Source organism: Mustelus asterias, chromosome 28, assembly GCF_964213995.1.
Source record: "Mustelus asterias chromosome 28, sMusAst1.hap1.1, whole genome shotgun sequence".
Classification (NCBI taxonomy): Eukaryota; Metazoa; Chordata; class Chondrichthyes; order Carcharhiniformes; family Triakidae; genus Mustelus; species Mustelus asterias.
In genome coordinates this window covers 17436013-17459168 of record NC_135828.1, presented here as the reverse complement: position 1 = coordinate 17459168, position 23156 = coordinate 17436013, and the positions used below count along the sequence as shown (strand labels likewise).

General features: G+C 46.0%; 1 protein-coding gene across 1 annotated transcript in view; it reads left to right on the top strand.

Moving 5' to 3' along the window:
* Positions 1 to 23156, top strand: part of fuom (fucose mutarotase) — a 130555-nt gene that overhangs the window by 40308 nt on the left and 67091 nt on the right. The window contains exon 4 of the mRNA XM_078199629.1: positions 13514 to 13612. Within this exon, the coding sequence (XP_078055755.1) occupies positions 13514 to 13612 (99 nt within the window). The remainder of the gene's footprint in view (positions 1 to 13513; positions 13613 to 23156) is intronic.

Sequence of the window (23156 nt, the reverse complement as noted above, 5' to 3'; positions counted from 1 at the left end):
AGTGCTGCACACCAGACATGTGTGAGCAAGGCTATAACTCAGGGGCAAAATAGACAGTAGCAGCATGGATGCGGTATTGGCTAAGTGACAGAAAATAGAGAGTAGTGGTTAATGGACGTTTTTCAGGCTGGAGGAAGGTTTATAGTGGTGTTTCCCCGGGGTCAGTGTTGGTACCCTTGCTCTTCCTGATATATATTAATAACCTTGGATCATAGGGCGCAATTGCAAAGTTTGCGGATGCTACGAAACTTCAAAGTTTTGTGAACTGTGAGGAGGATGGGGTAGAAACTCAGAAGGGTATAGGCATGGCTGGAATGGGCAGGCAAGTGGCAGATAAAGTTCAATGCAGTGAAATGTGAAGTGATTAATTTTGGTTGGAAGAACATGGAGAAACAATAGGAAAAAGGTCACAATTGTGCAAGAGTAGAGGGACCTGGGGGTATATGCGCTTAAGTCATTGAAGAACAAAGAACAATACAGCACAGGAACAGGTCCTTCGGCCCTCCAAGCCTGCACCGATCATGTGTACCTAACTAGACCATCTGTTTGTATCCCTCTATTCCCAGTCTGTTCATGTGGCTATCTAGATAAGTCTTAAATGATCCTAGCGTGTCTGCCTCAACCACCTTGCTTGGTCGTGCATTCCAGGCCCCCACCACCCTCTGTGTGAAATACATCCCCCGCATATCTGTATTGGACCTTGCCCCCCTTACCTTGAACTTGTGACCCCTTGTGTTTGTCATTTCTGACCTGGGAAAAAGCTTCCAACTGTTCACCCTATCTATGCCCTTCACAATTTTATAAACTTCTATTAGGTCGCCCCTCAACCTCCGTCTTTCCAGGGAGAAAAACCCTAGCTTAGTTGAAGGTGGCAAGACAGGTTGAGAGAGTGGTTGATGAAGCATACAGTACACTAAGCTTTATTAATAGGGACATAGAATACAAGAACAACGAGGTCATGTTGATAAATAAAAACAAAATACCGCGGATGCTGGCTGTGGGTTCCTCTGCTTGGTGGTGTCTCTGGATATGGACAAACTCTGCCCCTGTTTCTGTCACTGAATCATAATTTAATAAAGGAATAAAAAGCCTAATGAAATTTAAAGAAATTAAAATTTAGCACACACGCACACACCTATAATCTGATGTAATGATGCTGGCTCTGGACTGGGGTGGGCACAGTAAGAAGTTTTGCAACACCAGGTTAAAGTCCAACAGGTTTATTTGACATCACAAGCTTCCGGAGTGCTGCTCCTTCATCAGATATAATCTGGAGTATAGACTTTGATATATTTCCATGTTGTTATATGTGGTCTGACACAGCAGTAGCACAGTGGTTAACACTGCTGCCTCACAGCACCAGGGACCCGGGTTCAATTTCCGGCTCGAGTCACTGTCTGTGTGAAGTCTGCACGTTCTCCCCGTTTCTGCGTGGGTTTCCTCCGGGTGCTCCGGTTTCCTCCCACAGTCTGACAGACGTGCTGGTTAGGGTGCATTGGCCCGAACAGGCGCCGGAGTGTGGCAACTAGGGGAATTTCACAGTAACTTCATTGCAGTGTTAATGTAAGCCTTACTTGTGACTAATAAATAAACTTTAAGAGAAAAGAAGTTAGACTGGATTCCATGCAGGAATATTCAAATTACTCCATTCTGGAGTAATTCGAATTATGTGTAAGAACGGCACAGTCGTGTGAGTGGTTTATAAATGAATGTGGTCCCTCCCTTCTGTTGACGATGAACATTGATTCCATGTAAAGGAGGCAGCAAAACCAGAGAGCGCAATTTGTGCCAAACTAGTTGGCATTGATGACTAGGAGATTGCAGAGGAAGTAATGTAGCATCCTTGTGCCCGTGATTCTTTGGTTGTGAGCCTGTGTAAGCTAATGGATGATATTTTGGTGGCGATGGGAAATGTGTTTGCCCATCTTCGGACAATTAGGTGCACTGAAATTGGATGAGATAAGTGTGCTGTTTAAAGGGTCTTTTTGGGGTTACTGTCTGCCAGTGAAGAGTACATACGAACACACTTTCTGAGCCACGCGTCTTTGTATTCAAGAAGTCATAGAGTTGGAGGCAGGATTTTCCCATCCTGTCCATTGCAGGAACTATAACAGGTGGGGAATGGACCATGCAAAGGTCCATTGACCCTGGGCAGGACTTTCCAGTCTTGGGATGGCTGGAAAATCCCGCCCATAGAATTTTACAAAAAGAGGTCCTTCAATCCATGGGCTGGAACTCTATCACTCGCTGGCCATGGAATAGGAGTGGGCGAGGGTCCGACAACGGAAATCTCTTGTTGACCTCGGGCGAGAATTTCCAGTCTTGCCCGAGCGATGCTGTAAAGTCCCACCCCATATGCACCTATCTATTCTAATCCCATTTTCCAGCACTTGGTCCGTAGCCTTGTATGCTACGGCCTTTCAAATGCTCATCTAAATGCTTCTTAAATGTTGTGAGTATTCCTGCCTCTATCACCCTTTCAGTCAGCGAGTTCCATATTCCCACCACCCTCTGGGTGAAAAAGGTTTCCTCAAATCCTCTCTAAATCTCCTGCCCCTCAACTGGAGTCTATGCCAAGAAATGACGAGAGCTTTCTTTTTTAAAGATGCAATATTGTCGATTAAAAAGCCTCGCAAAAGATATCTCTTGTTAATGTATCTGGTACTTTAACAACGTACAAAGCCATGACCACTGCTGAACAACTTCTTTGCCCCTGGGATATTTGCATTACATCAAATATTTCCATTATGATAAATCCATAGGTTTTATTTTTAAATGGAAGTTCACTTCACTTCAGGTTGTGTAACCATCAGCAGAGCTGTTTGTTTTGTTCTGTGTCATATACTGCTCTGCTGCTATTACTTATCACAGCAGGAGACCCCTGAAATTCCACTCACTCGGAGACTGGAATTCTCATTAACCATTTTCAGAAATAATAATGTGGGCATAAAAATAGCTTTGGTGTTTGCTGACTTAGACTGTAATACAATTCTCTGAAATGAATGTTAATCAGTGCTTGTTGTTACGTTCACACCAGATTACAAAATGGGACTGACTGCCACGGTAGGTTTGCAAGACAATCTTGTCTTAGCATTTGGAAATCTAATACGGATTAAAGAGATGGCATTTGCCTCTCCTCCTGCGTATTTCCCTGTATTAGGGCGGCACAGTGGTTAGCACTGTTGCCTCACAGCGCCAGGGACCTGGGTTCGATCCCCAGCCTTGGGTCACTGTCTGTGCGGAGTCTACACGTTCTCCCCGTGTCTGCGTGGGTTTCCTTTGGTTTCCTCCCACAGTCCAAAGATGTACAGGTTAGGTTGATTGGCCATGCTATATTGCCCCTTAGTGTCAGGGCGATTGGCAGGGTAAATATGTAGGGTTACGGAAATAGGGCCTGGGTGGGATTGTGGTCGGTGCAGACTCGATGGGCCGATTGGCCTCCTTCTGCACTGTAGGGATTCTATGATTCTATCTCACTTGGAGAGTGGGACCTATCACGGATTCTATAGACTTACATTAACACGGCAATGAAGTTACTGCGAAAATACCCTAGGTGTAAAATATTCCACTTCGCCATTTAGAAGAAGGAAGGGAGTTCTCTCCTGTAACCTGCCCACTTGTTATCTGTCAATGAGCATCACAAGACAAAGCCTCTCTGGTCATTTACATGGCACAGTGATTAGCACTGCTGCCTCACAGCACCAGGGACCAAGGTTCGATTCCCGACTTGGGTCACTGTCTGTGCGGAGTCTGCACGTTCTCCCCATGTCTGCGTGGGTTTCCTCCGGGTGCTCCAGTTTCCTCCCACAGTCTGAAAGGCGTGCTGGTTAGGTGGATTAACCATGCTAAATTCTCCCTCAGTGTTACCCGAACAGGCGCCAGAGTGTGGCGACTAGGGGATTTTCACAGTAACTTCATTGCAGTGTTAATGTAAGCCTACTTGTGACACTGATAAATAAAGTTAAACTGTTTGTGAGAGCTTGCTGTGTGCAGATTGGCTGCTGTGTTTCCCTTCCTTACAACAGCGATCGCCTGACAAAACATAATGATTGAGGAGCAGGAGTAGGCCACTCGGCCCATCGAACCTGCTCCGCCATTCAATAAGACCATGGCTGATCTGATTGTAACCTCTACCCCACATTCCTGCCTAACCCTGATAATCTTTTACCCCTTTGTTAATCAAGAATGTATCCCGCTCTACCTTAAAAATATTCAAAGACTTGTCTTCGACCACCTATTGAGGAAGAGATGTCCAAAGACTCACGACCCTCTGTGAGAATATATTGCTCTGCAACTCAGTCTTAAATAAGCGACCCTTTATTTTTAAACAGCAACCCCTAGTTCTAGATTCTCTGACAAGAGGAAACATCCTCTCCACATCCAGGACTATTTAATTGGCTGTAAAGCGCTTTGGGATGTTCTAGGATCATGAGAAGCGTGTTTGAATATGAGTCTTTCTTCTCTTGGTCATCACATGTTACACCAGCTCCGTCTCACTGAACCCAGATTCCATTCAAAACTCTGCAGTCTCTGATTTAACTTCTGACGCATCCAGCTTCAGAACAATTTTTGTTCAAATTCAGGACACGTTGAAAATCATGCTGGGCGATTTTTCTTTGGTTGGTCAGAATCGCCAATGTAATAAATAAAACTTGTGCTGGTGTTTTCCCACAACTGGGGGAATTCAAGAGAAATCCCGAGACGGTTTGAAATGCTGCAGCACTCAGTGACATTCGCGTCACATTCAGTCCCAAGAAACCTGGGGGATTTCTGAACTCTGAACAGCAACTAATCCAGTTTTTAGTTTCCATTTCACAGCGTGCAATGAATTAGGAGATTGCTCCTTGGATCTGGAGAGTTTTCTAAAGATGCTTTGGCACTCTAGCCACTGGTCTGTTAATTGTTGAATCCCTACAGTGCAGAAGGAGGCCATTTGACCCATCGAGTCTGCACCAATTCTCCAAAAGAGCGTCTTACCCAGGACCCCCGCTGCCCTATCCCCGTAATCCTGTGTATTTACTGTGGCTAATCCACCTAAGCTACATGTCTTGGGAAACTAAGAGGCAATTTAGCATGGCCAATTCACCAAACCTGTCCATCTTGGGACACTAAGGGACAATTTAGCATGGCCAATCCATCCAACCTACACATCTTTGGACACTGAGGGGCACTTTAACATGGCCAATCCATCTAACCTGCATGTCTTTGGACATTAAGGGGCAATTTAGCATGGCCAATCCACCTGACCTACACATCTTGGGGCACTAAGGGGCAATTTAACATGGCCAACCCATCTAGCTGACACATCTTGGGACACTAAGGGGCAATTTAAGATGGCCAATCCACCTAACCTACACATCTTGGGAACTAAGGGGCAATTCAGCATGGCCAATCCACCTATCCTTTAATTTCCAATCAGGTAAGAACCAAGCAAAGTAAGCGGTATTCCTAGTTGGAAGCTGAACTTGACTGGTACTGTGGCACAGTGGTTAGCACGGTTGCCTCACAGTGCCAGGGACCTGGGTTTAATTCTGGCCATGGGTGACTGTCCGTGTGGAGTTTGCACATTCTCCCCGTGTCTGCGTGGGTTTCCTCCGGGTGCTTCGATTTCCTCCCACTGTCCAAACATGTGCAGGTTAGGTGAATTAGCCATGGTAAATGTGCAGGGTTACGGGTATAGGGTGGGGGAGAGGGCCTGGGCAAGATACTCTGTCAGAGAGTTGGGCAGACTCGATGGGCCGAATGTCCTCCTTCTGCACTGTAGGGATTCTATGATTTTAAAGGAGGACTGCAGATGCCATGCAACAAAGCATTATCCTTCTATACAATAGTGCTTCCTCCACATTGCCCATCAGGGCGGCACGGTGGCGCAGTGGTTAGCACTGCTGTCTCACAGCGTCAGGGACCCGGGTTCAATTCCGGCGTCTGTGTGGAGTTTGCATATTCTTCCCGTGTCCCTCGCGTCTCTGGTAAAGGTTATTGATTATTTTCAATGGGTTGCTACTTGTATTAAAATAGTCAATGACAAATTTGGAAATGAGTTAAATTCTTGCGTATTACACACACTCCGGAAATCTCCTCTGGGGTTGTCACACTCTGCTGCCATAACCTTGGCGGAAAGTTTGCGGTAAGCAAGGTTTCTGCTGATCGCCTTACGGAGGTGGAGCAGGAGAAGTCTCAAGGAGGCAGCACGGTGGCACAGTGGTTAGTATGGCTGCCTCACAGCTCCAGGGACCAGGGTTCAATTCCTGGCTTGGGTCACTGTCTGTGCGGAGTCTGCACATTCTCTCCCATGGGTTTCCTCCGGGTGCTCCGGTTTCCTCCCACAATCCAAAGATGTACAGGTTAGGTGGATTGGCCATGCTAAATTGCCCCTTAGTGTCCCAAGATGAGTAGTTTCGATGTATGGGAAATAGCTCTGGGTTATGGGGCTAAGGCGAGGGAGAAAGCATGGGTAAGATAATCTGTCGGAGAGTCGGTGCAGACTCGATGGACCGAATGGTCTCTTCTGCGCTATAGGGATTCTATGATTCTATGAGGTGTGGGTGCATTTATCTCCCTGTTGGTCTACAACAGGGAAGCTGAAAAATTCCACAAACAACTGAGTATTAATATTATTGCTCATTTTTTAGAAGAAAGAAAATTACAGCACGGGAACAGGCCCTTTGGCCCTCCAAGCCTGCACCGACCATGCTGCCCGATTGAACTAAAACCCCAAAGAACAATTTTTGAAAATATACAGTTCTTGTGGCGAATTAAAGGCGACAGTACAAACCTAGCTTTTATTTGTATGATTGGTAATCCAGTAGGATGGCAATATTTGTGTTTTCTTCTTGAGAAAGAAGTCTTTTGCAGGTTAGTTGATTGCGTTATATATCGATCCAGAACTGAAGCCCTTTCATCCCCAATCCCAAGCTATCACCTTGGGAGCCGGCAGGTAACATAGGTTGCTGATGTCCTTATTTGGAGAACGTTCCCGAGCATTTCTATTCTGCATTGAAGGCAAATCTTCTGGTGGGTTTCCTGAGTTTTAGTTTCTGCTGAGTCAATTAGCATTGAGCCAACAAGCCTGGAAGGAGCGGAGGGGCTGCCAAGTGATTCCTTGTGGGGATGCTCGGCGGATTTCAAACCAGGTCACATCGGCGATCTTTCCTTTATTTGTGTGCTTTCGACTCTGAATGAAAATGAAAACTGCCTATTTCGAAACAGACTCCGAATGCCAGCAATTGGCCAGGGCTGCAACTATACCCCACTGTGTGACTGCCTCCACCGGAACCAGTGGGTTGAAGTGAGCCGCACCCAGTCTGCAAATCCTCAATGAACTTTGTTATGGAGGAATGAAAGAAAAATTGAGAGCATTGGTGGACACTGTCTATTTCTATTCTTTTTAACCACAGCATGATTCACCGTCGTATGATTAAATACTCCAGAGATTCGAATTCAGAGCTTTGATGACTCTCAAACCATTCCATTAATTTTTATCCTGATTTAGATAGAATCTTGCTAATTAGGTGCTGACGTCTTAACTGACGTGAGACGTGTACATAATGTCCTGAATTTCAATACACAGTGCGTTCAACCAAAATGAAAGGATCACTGTGTAATCTAGAATCTTTGTTTCTGTTGGTAGCTGTGCTATAAAATAGTTTCAGCGAGGGATACAATACATATGTTAAACATCATTTGGTCTTTGGGGATCCTGAATTCCCTCTGATTATACAGATTTTACATTTTCTTAATTCCTGCATTGTATTAATGGCACATCACACAACCAGTTCCAATATCCGAACATCTTTTCATAGAATCCCTACTGTGCTTTTTCCCAGGGTGGAAGAGTCAATTACTAGGGGGCACAGGTTTAAGGTGCGAGGGGCTAGGTTTGAAGGAGATGTACGAGGCAGATTTTTTACACAGAGAGTAGTGGGTGCCTGGAACTCGTTGCCGGGGGAGGTAGTGGAAGCGGATACGGTAGTGACTTTTAAGGGGCGTCTTGACAAGTACATGAATAGGATGGGAATAGAGGGATATGGTCCCCGGAAGGGTAGAGGGTTTTAGTTAACTCGGGCAGCATGGTCGGTGCAGGCTTGGAGGGCCGAAGGGCCTGTTCCTGTGCTGTAATTTTCTTTGTTCTTTGCAGAAGAAAACCATTCGGCCCATCGGGTCTGCACCAACAAACATTCCACCCAGGCCCTATCCCCGTAACCCCACGTATTACTCTGTTAATCCCGTTGCACCAAAAGTGCCTTAAAAATGTATATGGTTAATTTTGCATAATTAGATGCCCAGCAGGAAGGCTCACCCATCTGGTTTGCAGATGGGTTACATCCAATGTGGTGGATGGAGCTATTACAAGGGGGCATAACTATAGGGTTCATGGTGGGAGATATAGGAAGGATATCAGAGGTAGGTTCTTTACGCAGAGAGCGGTTGGGGTGTGGAATGGACTGCCTGCAGTGATAGTAGAGTCGGAAACTTTAGGAACATTTAAGCGGTTATTGGATAGGCACATGGAGCACACCAGGATGATAGGGAGTGGGATAGCTTGATCTTGGTTTCAGATAAAGCTCGGCACAACATCGTGGGCCGAAGGGCCTGTTCTGTGCTGTACTGTTCTATGTTCTTAAATCTCCTGCCTTCTAATCTTCTAAGGGCGGCACGGTGGTTAGCACTGCTGCCTCACAGCGCCAGGGACCCGGGTTCAATTCCCGGCTCGGGTCACTGTCTGTGTGGAGTTTGTATGTTCTCCCCGTGTCTGCGTGGGTTTCCTCCGGGTGCTCCGGTTTCCTCCCACAGTCAAAAAATGTGCGGGTTAGGTGGATTGGCCATGCTAAATTGACCTATAGTACAGGAGGACTAGCTAGGGTAAATGCATGGGGTTATGGGGATAGGATCTGGGTGAGATTGTGGTCGGTGCAGACTCGATGGGCCGATTGGCCTCCTTCTGCACTGTAGGATTCTATGAATTCCCCTGACACAAAGGGTCAATTTCGCATGGCTAATCCACCTAACCAGCACACCTTTGGAGTGTAGGAGGAAACCCCTGCAGACACGGGGAGAATGTGCAAACTCCACCCAGTCACCTGGCTCCCTGGTGCTGTGAGGCAGCAGTGCTAACCACTGTGCCACCATGTCACCCTTTTACAGGATACCGTACAGCAATGTATAAGCACAGAATGGTTGAGACAAGGCTTTAATACTATACATACTGAAAATGATTTGGAGCTATTTGCCTAATGTATGTTGGCCTAAAATTTGTATGGAGTCCGAACAAATTGGTATTGTCCTAATTAAGGGTGGATTCATGCATATCTCTTGGCTTATTAGAGCCATGCATGTGATTACTCAATAGTTTCAGGCTCCTGAATTGCCTGTCTCTTAATAATACAGGACCAATCGGAACAGTCCTCTGTTAACAAAGCAACCCAACTGTGTTCTATTATTTTTATTGATAGTGGTAAACGGGGCAAAATTGAAGTGTTGCCTAGAATTTCTGGATTCTGGGCTTAATTCTATTCATACTGAATGGCTTTGGCACTTTTTTTTAACACTTTAACTTGCACCTAAGTAACTCGTTCCTGATTCATGAAGGCGAATGACTAGGTTTCCAAACTAGAATGGTTATTTCGCGGTCAATTTTGATCTTCCCCTCAGACTGTCCTTCTTCCAGCCAAGTGTTTAGGTGGGCAACCTAGCCGAGGCCTGTTTGCTTTACTGGAGTAGCCAAGGATGACTAGACCTCCAATTTTCCACCTTCCTTCCTTCAGAAGAATCTGGCTCTCGCTCACAATCTCCCTACCCTCTATCTTAAGATTGGGAATCCACAGGGTGGGGGTCTCAGGTCTCAACACGCCTATGAATCAATATCTTACCAAGTGCCAAGTGCATTCTGGAACAATGACATGTTAATTATCTTTCTGATCTTAGTCTACTTTAATTTGGACCAAAGACCAAAATATCTGACCTTCCCTACTCTTATTGATCTAAGAAACCTTCCTCTTGTTGGTATATTTTCATCTGGCACTTTTGCAGTGCAGAAGCCAATAACCACACACTGGAGTTCTGAGGGTGCTAAGCCCAATGATGTGACCAATGGTGACGTGAGTGCGAGAAGCTTAGCCTGTCAAGTACATGGTTGCGATCCTGTTTCAAGGCTCCAATTGCATTGGGAGCATAGATAAGTAATCCTTTCACTGTGATAACCTGGAGCATGGGTTCGAATCCCGCCATGGCAGGTGGTGGAATTTGAATTCAATAAAAAATATCTGGAATTAGGAATCTACTGATGACCATGAAACCATTGTCAATTCTCGGAAAAACCCATCTGGTTCACTAATGTCCTTTAGGGAAGGAAATCTGCCGTCCTTACCCGGTCTGGCCTACACGTGACTCCAGAGCCACTGCAATGTGGTTGACTCTCAACTGCCCTCCAAGAGCAACTAAGGATGGGCAATAAATGCTGGCCCAGCCAGTGACGCCCCTGTCCCACAAATGAATAATAAAAAAAAGTTTCTGCTTTAGAACTTGCCACTTGTCAGCCCAAGCCTGATTGTTGTCCAGGTCTTGCTACATTTAGACATGAATTGTTTCAGTAACTGAGGAGTCACAGAATGGTGCTAAACCATTGGTGAGCATTCCCACTTCTGACCTTACAATGGAAGGAAGGTCATTGATGAAGCAGCTCAAGATGGTTGGGCCTCGGACACTACCTTGAGGAACTCTTGCAGTGATGTCCTGGAACTTCACTTGGCAACTGTCAAGCTGCCACATTAAGTGTGCTTTAGTGAAAGATTTTCATGGGTTATGATGTGGGAACTATGTGACTGGATGCTACCAAGTTTGGGTTTTAAACTCTGTGGATTAAGCATCGCGGGGAAGAAAGCATTTAGGGGAGGCAGTGTTGTAGTGGTATCGTCACTGGACTAGTAATCCAGAGACCCAGGGTAACACTCTGGGGATTTGGGTTCAAATCTTAGCCATGGCAGATGGTGAAATTTAAATTCAATAGAAATCTGGAATTAAAAATAAAATGATGACCTATTGCCGATTGTCGGAAAAACCCATCTGGTTCACTAATGTCCTTTACGGAAGGAAATCTGCCATGCTTACCTGGTCTGGCCTACATGTGACTCCAGATCCGCAGCAATGTGGTTGACTCTCAACTGCCCCTTCAAGGGAATTAGGGATGGGCAATAAATGCTGACCCAGCCAGCGACGCCCACATCCCATGAACGGAATATAAAACATTCTTTTTCACAGCTTAGCACTTGAGAATGATGTGTTGGAATTGGATACAGTGCAATGTCATTGAACCCAGGAAGGATAAAGGGAGGGGAACAAGCATGTTGGATAGTACATTGGAGTATTCGGAGCAACTATCTTACTATCAGCAATGAAAAAGAGATGAACAATGGGATGGGAAAGGTTGGAGACAAAAATGAGATAAATAGAATCGCTACAGTGCAAAAGGAGGCCATTCAGCCCACACTGACAACGATCTCACCCAGGCTCTACTTCCGTAGCCCCACATATTTACCCTACTAGTCCCCCTGACACTAAGGGGCAATTTAGCATAGCCGATCCACCTAGCCCGCACATCTTTGGATTGTGGGAGGAAACTGGAGCAACCGGAGGAAATCCACGCACACACAGGGAGAACGTGCAGACTTCACACAGATGGTCACCCAAGGCTGGAATTGAACCCGGGTCCCTGGCACTGTGAGGCAGCAGTACTAACCACTGTGCCACCCCAAGGTCATCCACAGATTGGCCAAGCTTTTCTGAAATTGTCAATGTACCTGGTAGATTGGATTTGATTGTATTATGTATTAGTATACAGTGAAAAGTATTGTTTCTTGCACGCTATACATACAAAGCATACCTGTCATAGAGAAGGAAAGGAGAGAGTGCAGAATGTAGTGTTACAGTCAAAGCTAGAATGTAAGAGAAAGATTAACTTAATATGAGGATTGTCAGTGACTACAATATTCATCCCACATCCTTGTACAGGATGGAGGTTAAATTCCTCTTGACAATAGTAGCAGTGAAAAAGTCAACACAAACATTGGACACAATTTCCCATTTCCTATTCATTCTCAACTTATTCCCGTACAATTGCTCGGAAGAGGAATTTTTGCTTCCGATGTAAATGATGAGCGAACCCTGACGCGGGAGCAAATATTTTAATAAATAACCTCCTGTTTTGACATAGTGAAATTGTGGCGGATGCATTATTTTGGAAATTAACTCGATGGTTTCGATGGAGACACTTCTGTGGTTTGATAATATTAGAATAGGCCATTTCGTGGCATTTCATATTGAACGCTGGGGGCATCAAAACCTCAAATTGGCAACTAAAATGTCAGTTCGGGCTGTGGCATGGTAATCAGATGGCCAGAGTGTAGCCTGAGCTTTTAATCCCCCTTATTGAGGTATTTGGTCAGGCCCCTAACAAGGGTTTTCATAGGGAGGGACAGCATAGAAGGATTTCGGGACAATTTATCTCAGGTGCATAGATAGTTTGTTGGTAGCACAGAACTTGCTGTAAAAAGACATTGGCCAGAATTTCACCGTTCCGCCCGCCATGGGAATCGGAGCGGGCGAGGGGCAGGCCATGGAAAGGTCCGTTGACCTCGGGCAGGATTTTACTGTTTTGGGGCAAGTGAGGCCATAAAATCCTGCCCATTTTGTCAAAACTTTTCGTCTTGAACTCATCAGGACAATGGCAAGGATAACAATGATGTGGAGATGCCGGCATTGGACTGGGGTAAGCCTAGCAAGAAGTCTCACAACACGAGGTTAAAGTCCAACAGGTTTATTTGGTAGCACAAGCCACAAGCTTTCAGAGCGCTGCTCCTTCATCAGGTGAGTGGGAGTTCTGTTCACAAACAGGGCATATAAAGACACAAACTCAATTTACAAAATAATGACATAAACATCATCAAATGCTGATTGGTAGAGGAGTCACCATGGAGAAAGAACCAGTTGATGCTGACTGACAGGCAACTGCCCAGCATTCGACAAAATATCTTTTGTCAACAATATGGTTTATCTGAAGAAGAGTGGGTTGTGGGACACCCTCTTTGACAGGAAGGAGAAAAAAATAGATATAAGCCAGGAGAATACTGCAGAATTCCTTTGAGTAAATTATGTTCACCGTGGGCTGATGCAGAAAACCTGATGGTGAGGGAGAGAGCGGGGACAACCTTGGTGGCAATAAGGAAGCAGATGAAAGAAAAGAAATGTAGAATCATAGAGCAACACAGCGCGGAAACAGGCCCAACTGGTCCATGCCGACCATGGTGCCCTCCCAGCTAGTTCCAATTGACCGCATTTGGCCCATATCCCTCTAATCCTTTCCCATCCGTGTATCTATCCAAATGCTTTGCAGTGTTATAAATGAAGGTAACCCCCAAACAAATGGAAATGGCATCATAACCCATTCTAAAAATCAAAAGCTGCCCTGAATAAATATGTTCATTCCCCATTGACATGTTTCCATGTTACTATTTTCCAGGGAACAGTGATGGAAGTGGTGAAAGAAGATAAGCTAAAGGGCCTCGAGACTCCAATTTGGACCAAGTACATGGTATCATTGTCAAGTGTTGGTTTTACAGTAAGTCGCCTGAGTGCATCAACAAATACTCCGATATCCTTTCCTTCTCTGTATCAATGCATTTACCGTGTTTCTTTTCTGTAACTAGGAGCCAGGAGCAGCATTTACATCCCATGTATTCACATTATATTCCATTTTCCCTGTTCCAGCCCATTCACTTAGCCTGTCCCCTTGAAGTCTCTTTGCATCCTCCTCACAACTTACATTCCCACCTCGTTTTGTGTCATCAGCAATTCTGGAAATATTACAATTGGTCCCCATGTTCAAATCATTTATTTGATTTGATTTGATTGATTATTGTCAAATGTATTGGGATACAGTGAAAAGTATTGTTTCTTGCAAACTACACAGACAAAGCATACCGTTCATAGAGAAGGAAAGGAGAGGATGCAGAATGTATCCTGGATTCAGGATTCAATCCTGGACCGGGGAGCGGCGCGGGCTTGGAGGGCCGAAGGGCCTGTTCCTGTGCTGTGTTGTTCTTTGTTCTTTGTACTGTTACAGTCATAGCTAGGGTGTAGAGAAAGATCAACTTACTATAAGGTAGGTCCATTCAAAAGTCTGATGGCAGCAGGGACGAAGCTGTTCTTGAGTTGGTTAGTACGTGACCTCAGATTTTTGTATCTTTTTCTTGACTGAAGAAGGTGGAAGAGAGAATGTCCGGGGTGCGTAGGGTTCTTTATATAGATTGTGAACAGTTGTGGACCTGGCATTAGAAACATAGAAACATAGAAACCCTACAGTACAGAAAGAGGCATTCGGCCCATCGAGTCTGCACCGACCACAATCCCGCCCAGGCCCTACCCCCACACATTTACCCACTAATCCCTCTAACGTACACATCTCAGGACACTAAGGGCAATTTGTTTTTTTTAGTATGGCCAATCAACCTAACCCGCACATCTTTGGACTGTGGGAGGAAGCCGGAGCACCCGGAGGAAACCCACGCAGACACGAGGAGAATGTGCAAACTCCACACAGACACTGACTCAAGCCGGGAATCGAACCCAGGTCCCTGGAGCTGTGAAGCAGCAGTGCTAACCATTGTGCTACTGTGCCGCCCAGCATTGATCCCTGTGGTAACAGCCTGCCACCCTGAGAATGATCCGTTCACTCCGACTCTGTGCTTTCTGTCTGTTAACCGATTATCAATCCATACATGTATATTTTCCCCAATCTCATGTGCTCTAATTTTCACACTGTCCTCCTGTGTGGGACCTCACCTTCTGAATATCCAAATACACCACATCCACTGGTTCTCCTTTATCTATGTCACGAGTAACATCCTCAGAAACCTCCACCAAGTTTGTCAAAATGATTTCCCTTTCACTAATCCCTGTTGACTCTGCCCAATTATTCTTTCCTACGTCTCCATTCATCACTTCCTTTCAAACAGAATCTAGCATTTTCCTTACAACTGACGTCAAACCAACAGATCTGTTGTTCTCCATTCTCCCTTTTTCTCTCATCTTAAACAGTGGGTTACATCTGCTACTTTCCCATCTGCAGGAACCTTTCCAGAACCTTATAGAATTTTCTGCCAATGCATCCACCATCTCTGTAGCCACCTCCTTCCATATTCAGGGATGAAGCCACCTGGTCCAGGGGATTTATCAACCTTCAATCCAGTTAACCTTTCACATACTACTCTTTACTAATACTAATTTATTTTAGTCTCTCAGTTTCACAAGCCCACTCGGTCGCCTAATATTTCTGGGAGATTTCATCCATGAAGACAGATGCAAAGTAAAGTAACTGTTTAGTTTCTCTGTCATTTCCCTGTTCTAAACTTTCCTGTGTCTATCTGTAATGGGTCCGCATTTGTCCCAGTTAATCCTTTCCTTTTCACATACTTAAAGAAGTCTGCCTTTATGTCCATTGCGAGTTAGCACGCATATTTTCTTTTCTCTTTCTTAATCAGTTTCTTAGATGTCCTTTGCTGGTTCCAAAATGCTCCCAATCTTCAAACTAACTACTTTTTTTGGCATCTTTATAAGCCACTTTTTTTGATCTAATGCAAACTTTAACTTATTTTGTGAACCACAATTAATTTACCTTTCCTTTAGGAGTTTGTACCTTACAAGAATGTATATCTGTTGTAGAATGTGTAGTATTTCTGTAAATACTAGTCCCCTATCCAATTTTTTCAGTGTATTTTCCCCAATCCACCACGGCCAACTTGTTCCTCATACCTTCATTTGATTTGATTTGATTTATTATTGTCACATGTATTAACTACAGTGAAAAGTATTGTTTCTTGCGTGTTATGCAGACAAAACATACTGTTCATAGAGAAGGAAACGAGAGAGTGCAGAATGTTAATTCCCGGCTTGGGTCACTGTCTGTGTGGAGTTTGCACATTCTCCTCGTGTCTGCGTGGGTTTCCTCCAGGTGCTCCGGTTTCTTCCCACAGTCCAAAGATGTGCGGGTTAGGTTGATTGGCCATGCTAAAAATTGCCCTTAGTGTCGTGACATGCGTAGGTTAGAGGGATTAGTGGGTAAAGATGTAGGGATATGGGGGTAGGGCCTGGGTGGGATTGTGGTCGGTGCAGACTCGATGGGCCGAACGGCCTCTTTCTGTACTGTAGGGTTTCTATGATTTCTAATGTAGTGTTACAGTCATAGCTAGGGTGTAGAGAAAGATCAACTTAATGCAAGGTAAGTCCATTCAAAAGTCTGACAGCAGCAGGGAAGAAGCTGTTCTTGTGTTGGTTGGTACGTGACCTCAGACTTTTGTATCTTTTTCTTGACTGAAGAAGGTGGAAGAGAGAATGTCCAGGGTGCGTAGGGTTCTTTATATCGATTGTGAACAATTGAGGACCTGGCATTGATCCCAGTGGTAACAGCCTGCCACCCTGAGAATGATCTGTTCACTCCTACTCTGTGCTTTCTGTCTGTTAACCGATTATCAATCCATACATGTATATTTTCCCCAATCTCATGTGCTCTAATTTTCACACTGTCCTCCTGTGTGGGACCTCACCTTCTGAAAATCTAAATACACCACATCCACTGGTTCTCTCGTGACCTCAGACTTTTGTATCTTTTTCCTGAAGGAAGAAGGTGGAAGAGAGAATTTCCGGGGTGTGTGGGGTCCTTAATTATGCTGGTTGCTTTTCCGAGGCAGCCAGAAGTGTAGACAGGGTCAATGGATGGGAGGCTGGTTTGCGTGATGGATTGGGCTACATTCACGACCTTTCATAGTTTCTTGCGGTCTTGGGCAGAGCAGGAGCCATACCAAGCTGTGATACAACCAGAAAGAATGCTTTCTATGGTGCATCTGTAAAAGTTGGTGAGAGTCATAGCTGACATGACTGATTCATAATTTCCTTTCCCTCATAATTCCCTTTCTTCAGATTTAACACGTTAGTTCAGACTGTGCATGGAAGGGATATCTGCATGGTGACTGATGATCCGATAGCTTGCGTATTGAAAAAAAATGGCATATTGTCGAAGTTTTTCATCTTGCACTCATCAGGACAACTCACAAGAATTCCAATGTCAGGGACAACAACAACATTGTAACATGTGAAAAGAGAGTGCTAATTGGTTGGCAAGTGGACTCTAATTGTTTGAGGAGCTGCTATGGAAATTGCACCAGGTAACGGTGGATGACAGTTAACTGTCAAGCACTGTTTGAAATTTAAACCAGGCAGCTTGACTCTGTTTGGTTAAGGCATTGCCGTGAGGAGTGACCCAGTGATTCATATAATAAAAAGGGAATTGGTGAGACTAAGATGGATTTTTATCCATTTTTTAAAGAAAAAGAGTCAATTTGCTTTGATTTGATTTCTGTAGTTAGTATTCTTTGTTGGGTAAATATTTATTCCCTTCTCTGTCGCCTACAGTAGCATAACACCAATGTCTGCTTAAGTTAAAAAGAATACGACACAATATTTTGACAGTAGTTGTGTAGCAGAGGATTAGTGAAATGTACAACACGGCTGGTCCAGGACACATGGTATGAATGAATAACTATTTATCTGTATCTGTACAGGCCCCTCGATTAATATCGGAGTAAAGTTTTAATGATTGATGACTTTGGTGATACACCCATACAATTGTTTATCCTGTCTGATCTGGATGGGGCAAAATCAAAACATAACAATTACTGTCCTCTTAATAAAAGTGCTTGCAATGGAGCCTGTTTGCAAATGGACCTTAGGGGATCTCTACAGCTATAGCAATAAAACGTTGAAATTCCAATTACTGAGTCTTGGCAGACAGTCAAACTCCGTCCCGACCCTTAGGGGCTGTGTGTTGCAAGGCTGCCAGTGTATGTACTTGACAGATCTGGATGTCTGTCTTTAGTAAAATAGAATATCTCATTCTCTCTCATTGTTGTTACCATTCTTTAAAATTCTGAATTTTGTGGACATTTTCATTGACATTGTGACACGAGGGACAGAATGTTTGCACATTCTCCCCGTGTCTGCGTGGGTTTCCTCCGGGTGCTCCAGTTTCCTCCCACAGTCCAAAGACGTGCGGGTTAGGTGGATTGCTAAATTGCTCCTTAGTGTCAGGAGGACTAGCTAGGGTAAATGCATGGAGTTTTGGGGATAGGGTCTGGGTGGCATTGTGGTCGGTGCAGACTCGATGGGCCGAATGACCTCCTCCTGCACTGTCGGATTCTACGAGGGAGAGAATTTGCACATTCTCCCCGTGTCTGCGCGGGTTTCCTCCGGGTGCTGCAGTTTCCTTCCACACTCCAAAGATGTGCGGGTTAGGTGCATTGACCATGCTAAATTGCTCCTTAGTGTCCCAAGATGTGTAGGTTAGGGGGATTAGTGTGGTAAATATGTGGGGTTACGGGAAGGCCCTGGGTGGGATGCTCTGTCAGAGAGTCGGTGCAAACATGATGGGCCAAATGGCCTTCTTCTGCACTGTGGGGATTCTATGATCTTCTAAAAGATCTTGCTTGTGGAGAAATTCTCCCCCTCCTTGGATTTTCTATGGTGCTGTCCTGCAACCAGTGGCTGGAGTGCACTTGCACAGGTCTGGCTGGCATTGAGGAGGCATCCACCCTATTTGATCCCAGAGAGTGGATATTGGACTACGGAGGGCATCACAGCTGAGCCCCTTCTTGTACGCTGACATAAGAACTTTTCAATTAAGAATCTGGAGTGGGAATCTTTCTGGTTTATTTTCCTTTTGATCAAGCTCAGAGTTGTTGGAGTGAATTATACATGTGTTGCAATGTTACTGTTCCTGAATGAGGAAACGATTGTTCCCAGAATTGTCCGGGTCAAAATCCTGGAGCTCCCTCCCTAACAGCACTGTGGGTTTATCTACACTACAGCGGTTCTGACTTGACAGACTAGCTGGTCTTTTCCTTCCACCCTTGTATATTTATATCTTATCTTCGAATGCGACAGGATCTCAACAGGAGGCTCGTAATTAGGAAGAGAAAAATGTGACTTTTGCAACGTGTCCTGTACTCAGGAAGAAGCCTCACGCTCCTATTCTCACGGATTGTAAAACCTGTATTAAAATAGCAGAGGAGACAAGGTGGCCCAGGAAGCAGTCAGCGGGCTACATAAGATGCATTAAGGACTCTCAATCTGGGGTGGCGCAGTGGTTAGCACTGCTGCCTCACAGCACCAGGGACCCGGGTTCAATTCCCGGCTTGGGTCACTGTCTGTGTAGAGTTTGCACATTCTCCTCATGTTTGCGTGGGTTTCCTCCGGGTGCTCCGGTTTCCTCCCACAGTCCAAAGATATGTGGGTTAGGTGGATTGGTTATGCTACATTCTCCCTCAGTGTTACCCGAACAGGTGCCGGAGTGGCGAGGGGATTTTCACAGTAACTTCATTACAATGTTAATGTAAGCCTACTTGTGACTGATAAATAAACTTTTAAAGGGCTTGGGTGGGATTGTTGTTGGTGCAGGCTCGATGGGCCAAATGGCCTCCTTCTGCACTGTAGGGATTCTATGATTCTATTCTAAAGATGTGCGGGTTAGGTGGATTGGCCAAGCTAAATTTCCCCTTAGTATCAGGGGGACCAGCTAGGGTAAATATGTGGGGTTACGGGGATAGGGCCTGGGTGGGATTGTTGTCGGTGCAGACTCGATGGGCCAAATGGCCTCCTTCTGCTCTGTTGGGATTCTATGATTCTACGAGCAATATTTGATCTCTTGAAAGATGGTCATGTGGATTGGCTCAGATCTTGGCTTCATTTTATGATAATACCCAAATGTGCACCTTGACAGCACTCAACTTTAGTAAAGAAAGGAGCTGCGATTATTTAGCCCCTTCCTCATCCTCAGGGAGTCTCAAAAAGCTTCTTAACGAATCTGGGGCCTGGTGGAAGCTTGCACAGAGCTTGCACAGAGACAAAAACCTTCAGTCTAGTCTAGTCTAGCAGAAGCATGCCCGCGTTTCGGCAGGGTACTTTGTATTGCTGCTGTGCCCCTGCCCAGCTGCTCCTGGGATAGTCGAGGTACAAACAGTAATCGGCACAGAGGCAGCACGCTTATCGACACTGATCAAGTGGCTGATGGCCTGAGCTTTCTGGCAAGGGAGTTTTCTGCTGCTCCAGCCACCTGATAATTGCAAATTCATTCTTCTTGTATTCGGGTAGTGGGAATTAGCTGGGGATTCACTTGTGTGTGGCTATACTTGGAGACCGGCGGTAACCGAGCTGGTTGGGTTAGTCGGTGCAGGTTTGGAATGTGTATCTCTGTGACTAAATGATTATCTTCAGTCCCGTCCTTCACCACTTGGAATTTTAGAATATAACACGGCCCCTTGGAGAGGCAAGATGTAATCGAGTGCATCAGATATCAATACCTTTGGATTTCTAGGTTGACTGAGATTACATGCCTCCTTTAATGCTAGCCAGCAAATAGAAGGTACTGGCCAGAAGGAGGCCATTCAGCCCACAGAGTCTGTACCGACTCTCCGACTGGGCATCTTACCCAGGCCCAGCCTCTGCCCATAACCCCACATTACGCAGCTCACTAATCCCCCTAACCTACACATCTTGAGGCACTACGGGGCAATTTTGCATCCGCAATCCACCTAACCTGCGCCTCCCCGTGCGCCCCAATTCCAAATCGTGCTGCAGAAGCCTGTGGGCGGGGCTTAACGTGCCCGAAACTCTGCAGCTCCGATCGACGCCACCAACTGCGCAGGCGCAGAAAAAAACGATAGAATGCGGCTCCCCTGCCACATCGCTCCCGGGCTGGATATTGCCTCTCCCTGGCCCCCACAGACATTGTCCTATCTCCCCAACATTACTGATCCCTTTATCCCCCCACACCCTCCGCCACTCAGACCAATTGCGGGCCCCTCCCTCCCCCTTTCCCCTCACTGATCGCAGGCTGAGTGGCAGAAGACCGCCCTCTTCTGCCCCCTCCACTGATCTCAAGCAGAGAGTTGTCAGACCGCCCCCCCCTCCGCCCCGCCCCCACCGCACGTTCTCAACCAGCGAGCCGTTGGATGCTCAGCACTTACCTCCTCACTAACTAGAGCGCCCAAATTGGATATTTATGGAGCATGTATGTTTCGCGCCAATTCTGGATAGGCGAACGCGGTGGAAACGGGGGAGGTACCAATAAGGTTGGGCGTGCAGCCCATTAAGTCAATTTAAATGCATGCAAATACATTTAAATGATCATCGCGCCCGTTTTGGGCGCGGTCCCGATCGCAGCCATTTTCGGGCCTTGGTAAAGGGGGAACTGGCGCAGAGGTAGGCGCGGATCATGCTACTCGCCTCACGCCTGACTTTACCAAGTTTGTGCGCCCCAAAAGGGGCGCAACTTGATGGTAAAATGGGGCCCTCAGTGTCAAGGGGATTAGCAGGGAAAATATGTGAGGTGATGGGGATAGGGCTTGGGTGGGATTGTTGTTGGTGCAGACTTGGTGGGCTGAATGGCCTCATTCTGCACTGTAGGAATTCTGTGATCCTTGACTGGAATTGCCTTTCGGCTGGGAAAGTTTTTCCAGGCCAAGTCATCACTCCCCTCCCTCCAGGGTGGGGAGGTTTAGTTTTCTTGACGTTGGTTTTTTAATCCTGTCTTCAACAAGGCTAACACTAACCAAAGCCAACTGGCAATTTTATAACACACCCATGCCACCACCCTATGATCGTTGGAATTTGGAAGGAAAGCGGAGCATCTGGAGGAAACCCATGCAGACACGGGGAGAACATGCAAACTGCACACAGAGAGGCACCTAAGGCCGGAATCGAACCTGGGTCCCTGGCGCTGTGAGGCAGCAGTGCTAACCACTGTGCCACCGTGCCGCCCATCTAAGACAAAGGAAACAAACTGACCAACTGATGCTGATCTCCAGCAACTCTGCGAGAACACAGAGGTTCCATTATCGAGCAAGGACATGGGTAACATTTTGCAAGCCTACCCTCCGCAGTAACCCATGATTGTGCATCAGGCTTCACACTTTCATACTCTGAATGTTGAACAGTGAACTATCAGCCTCAGTGTGTGTGTATGGTCCTGGAAAGACCAGGATATATTAGAATGGGATTGCTGCAAGTGTAGCAACAGAAATTCAGGGAGCTTAAATCGGGACTTGCAGATCTCAGCTTGTTTGAAGTTGAAGTTTGAAGACATAGTCTAAAGGATTGAGGGCCTTTTAATTATTGATAGCATTGATCATGGAAATGTAAGCAGGTTATTTAACTCCAATGCACTAGTGCAGTCTTCAGCTGCCTGAGGGACAGAGTGTTCGAAGACCGAGACCTCAAAACCAGCACCACGGTCATGGTCTACAGAGCAGCCATGGTCCCCACCCTGCTGTATGCATCAGAAACATGGACAATGTGCAGCAGACACCTCAAATCCCTGGAGAGATATCATCAATGCTGCCTTCGCAAAATTTTGCAAATCCAACTGGCAGGATAGGCATACCAAAGTGAGCGTCTTCTCCCAGGCCGATATCCCAAGCATCGAGGCACTGATCACATTCCACCAGCTGCGATGGATGGGCCACATTGTCCGCACGGCTGACACAAGATTCCCGAACCAAGTGCTCAACTCTGAGCCCCGCAATGGCAAGCAATCACTAGGAGGGCAGAGGAAATGCTACAAGGACACTCCGGAGCCTCCCTAAATGAATGCAACATCCCCGTCGACTCATGAATTAAATCATTTGCCTTAGGACACACAAGCTGAAGAAGAAGCTTCCGGGAAAGTTCCAGTCATCTCGAGCGTCACTGGGTGGGGCACCTGCACATCTTTGGTCATCAAGGGGCAATTCTAGCATAGCCAATGCACCTAACCTACACATCATTGGACTGTGGGAGGAAACCGGAGCACATGGAGTGAACCCACGCAGACATGGGGAGAACGTGAAACTCCACACACCCAAGGCCAGGATCGAATCTGCGTCCCTGGCGCTGTGAGGCAGCAGTGCTAACCACTGTGCCACCCTGTGAAGGCAGTGCGTCACACGGATGGATGTGTCGGCCTACTAATGGCCAGAGTGTGTGGACGAATCATGTGATCAACCTCCAGGAATACAGTGGCAACCCTATGGATCATCCACTTGGCATTTCGGGCTGGGGATGGTTCCAAATTCTGC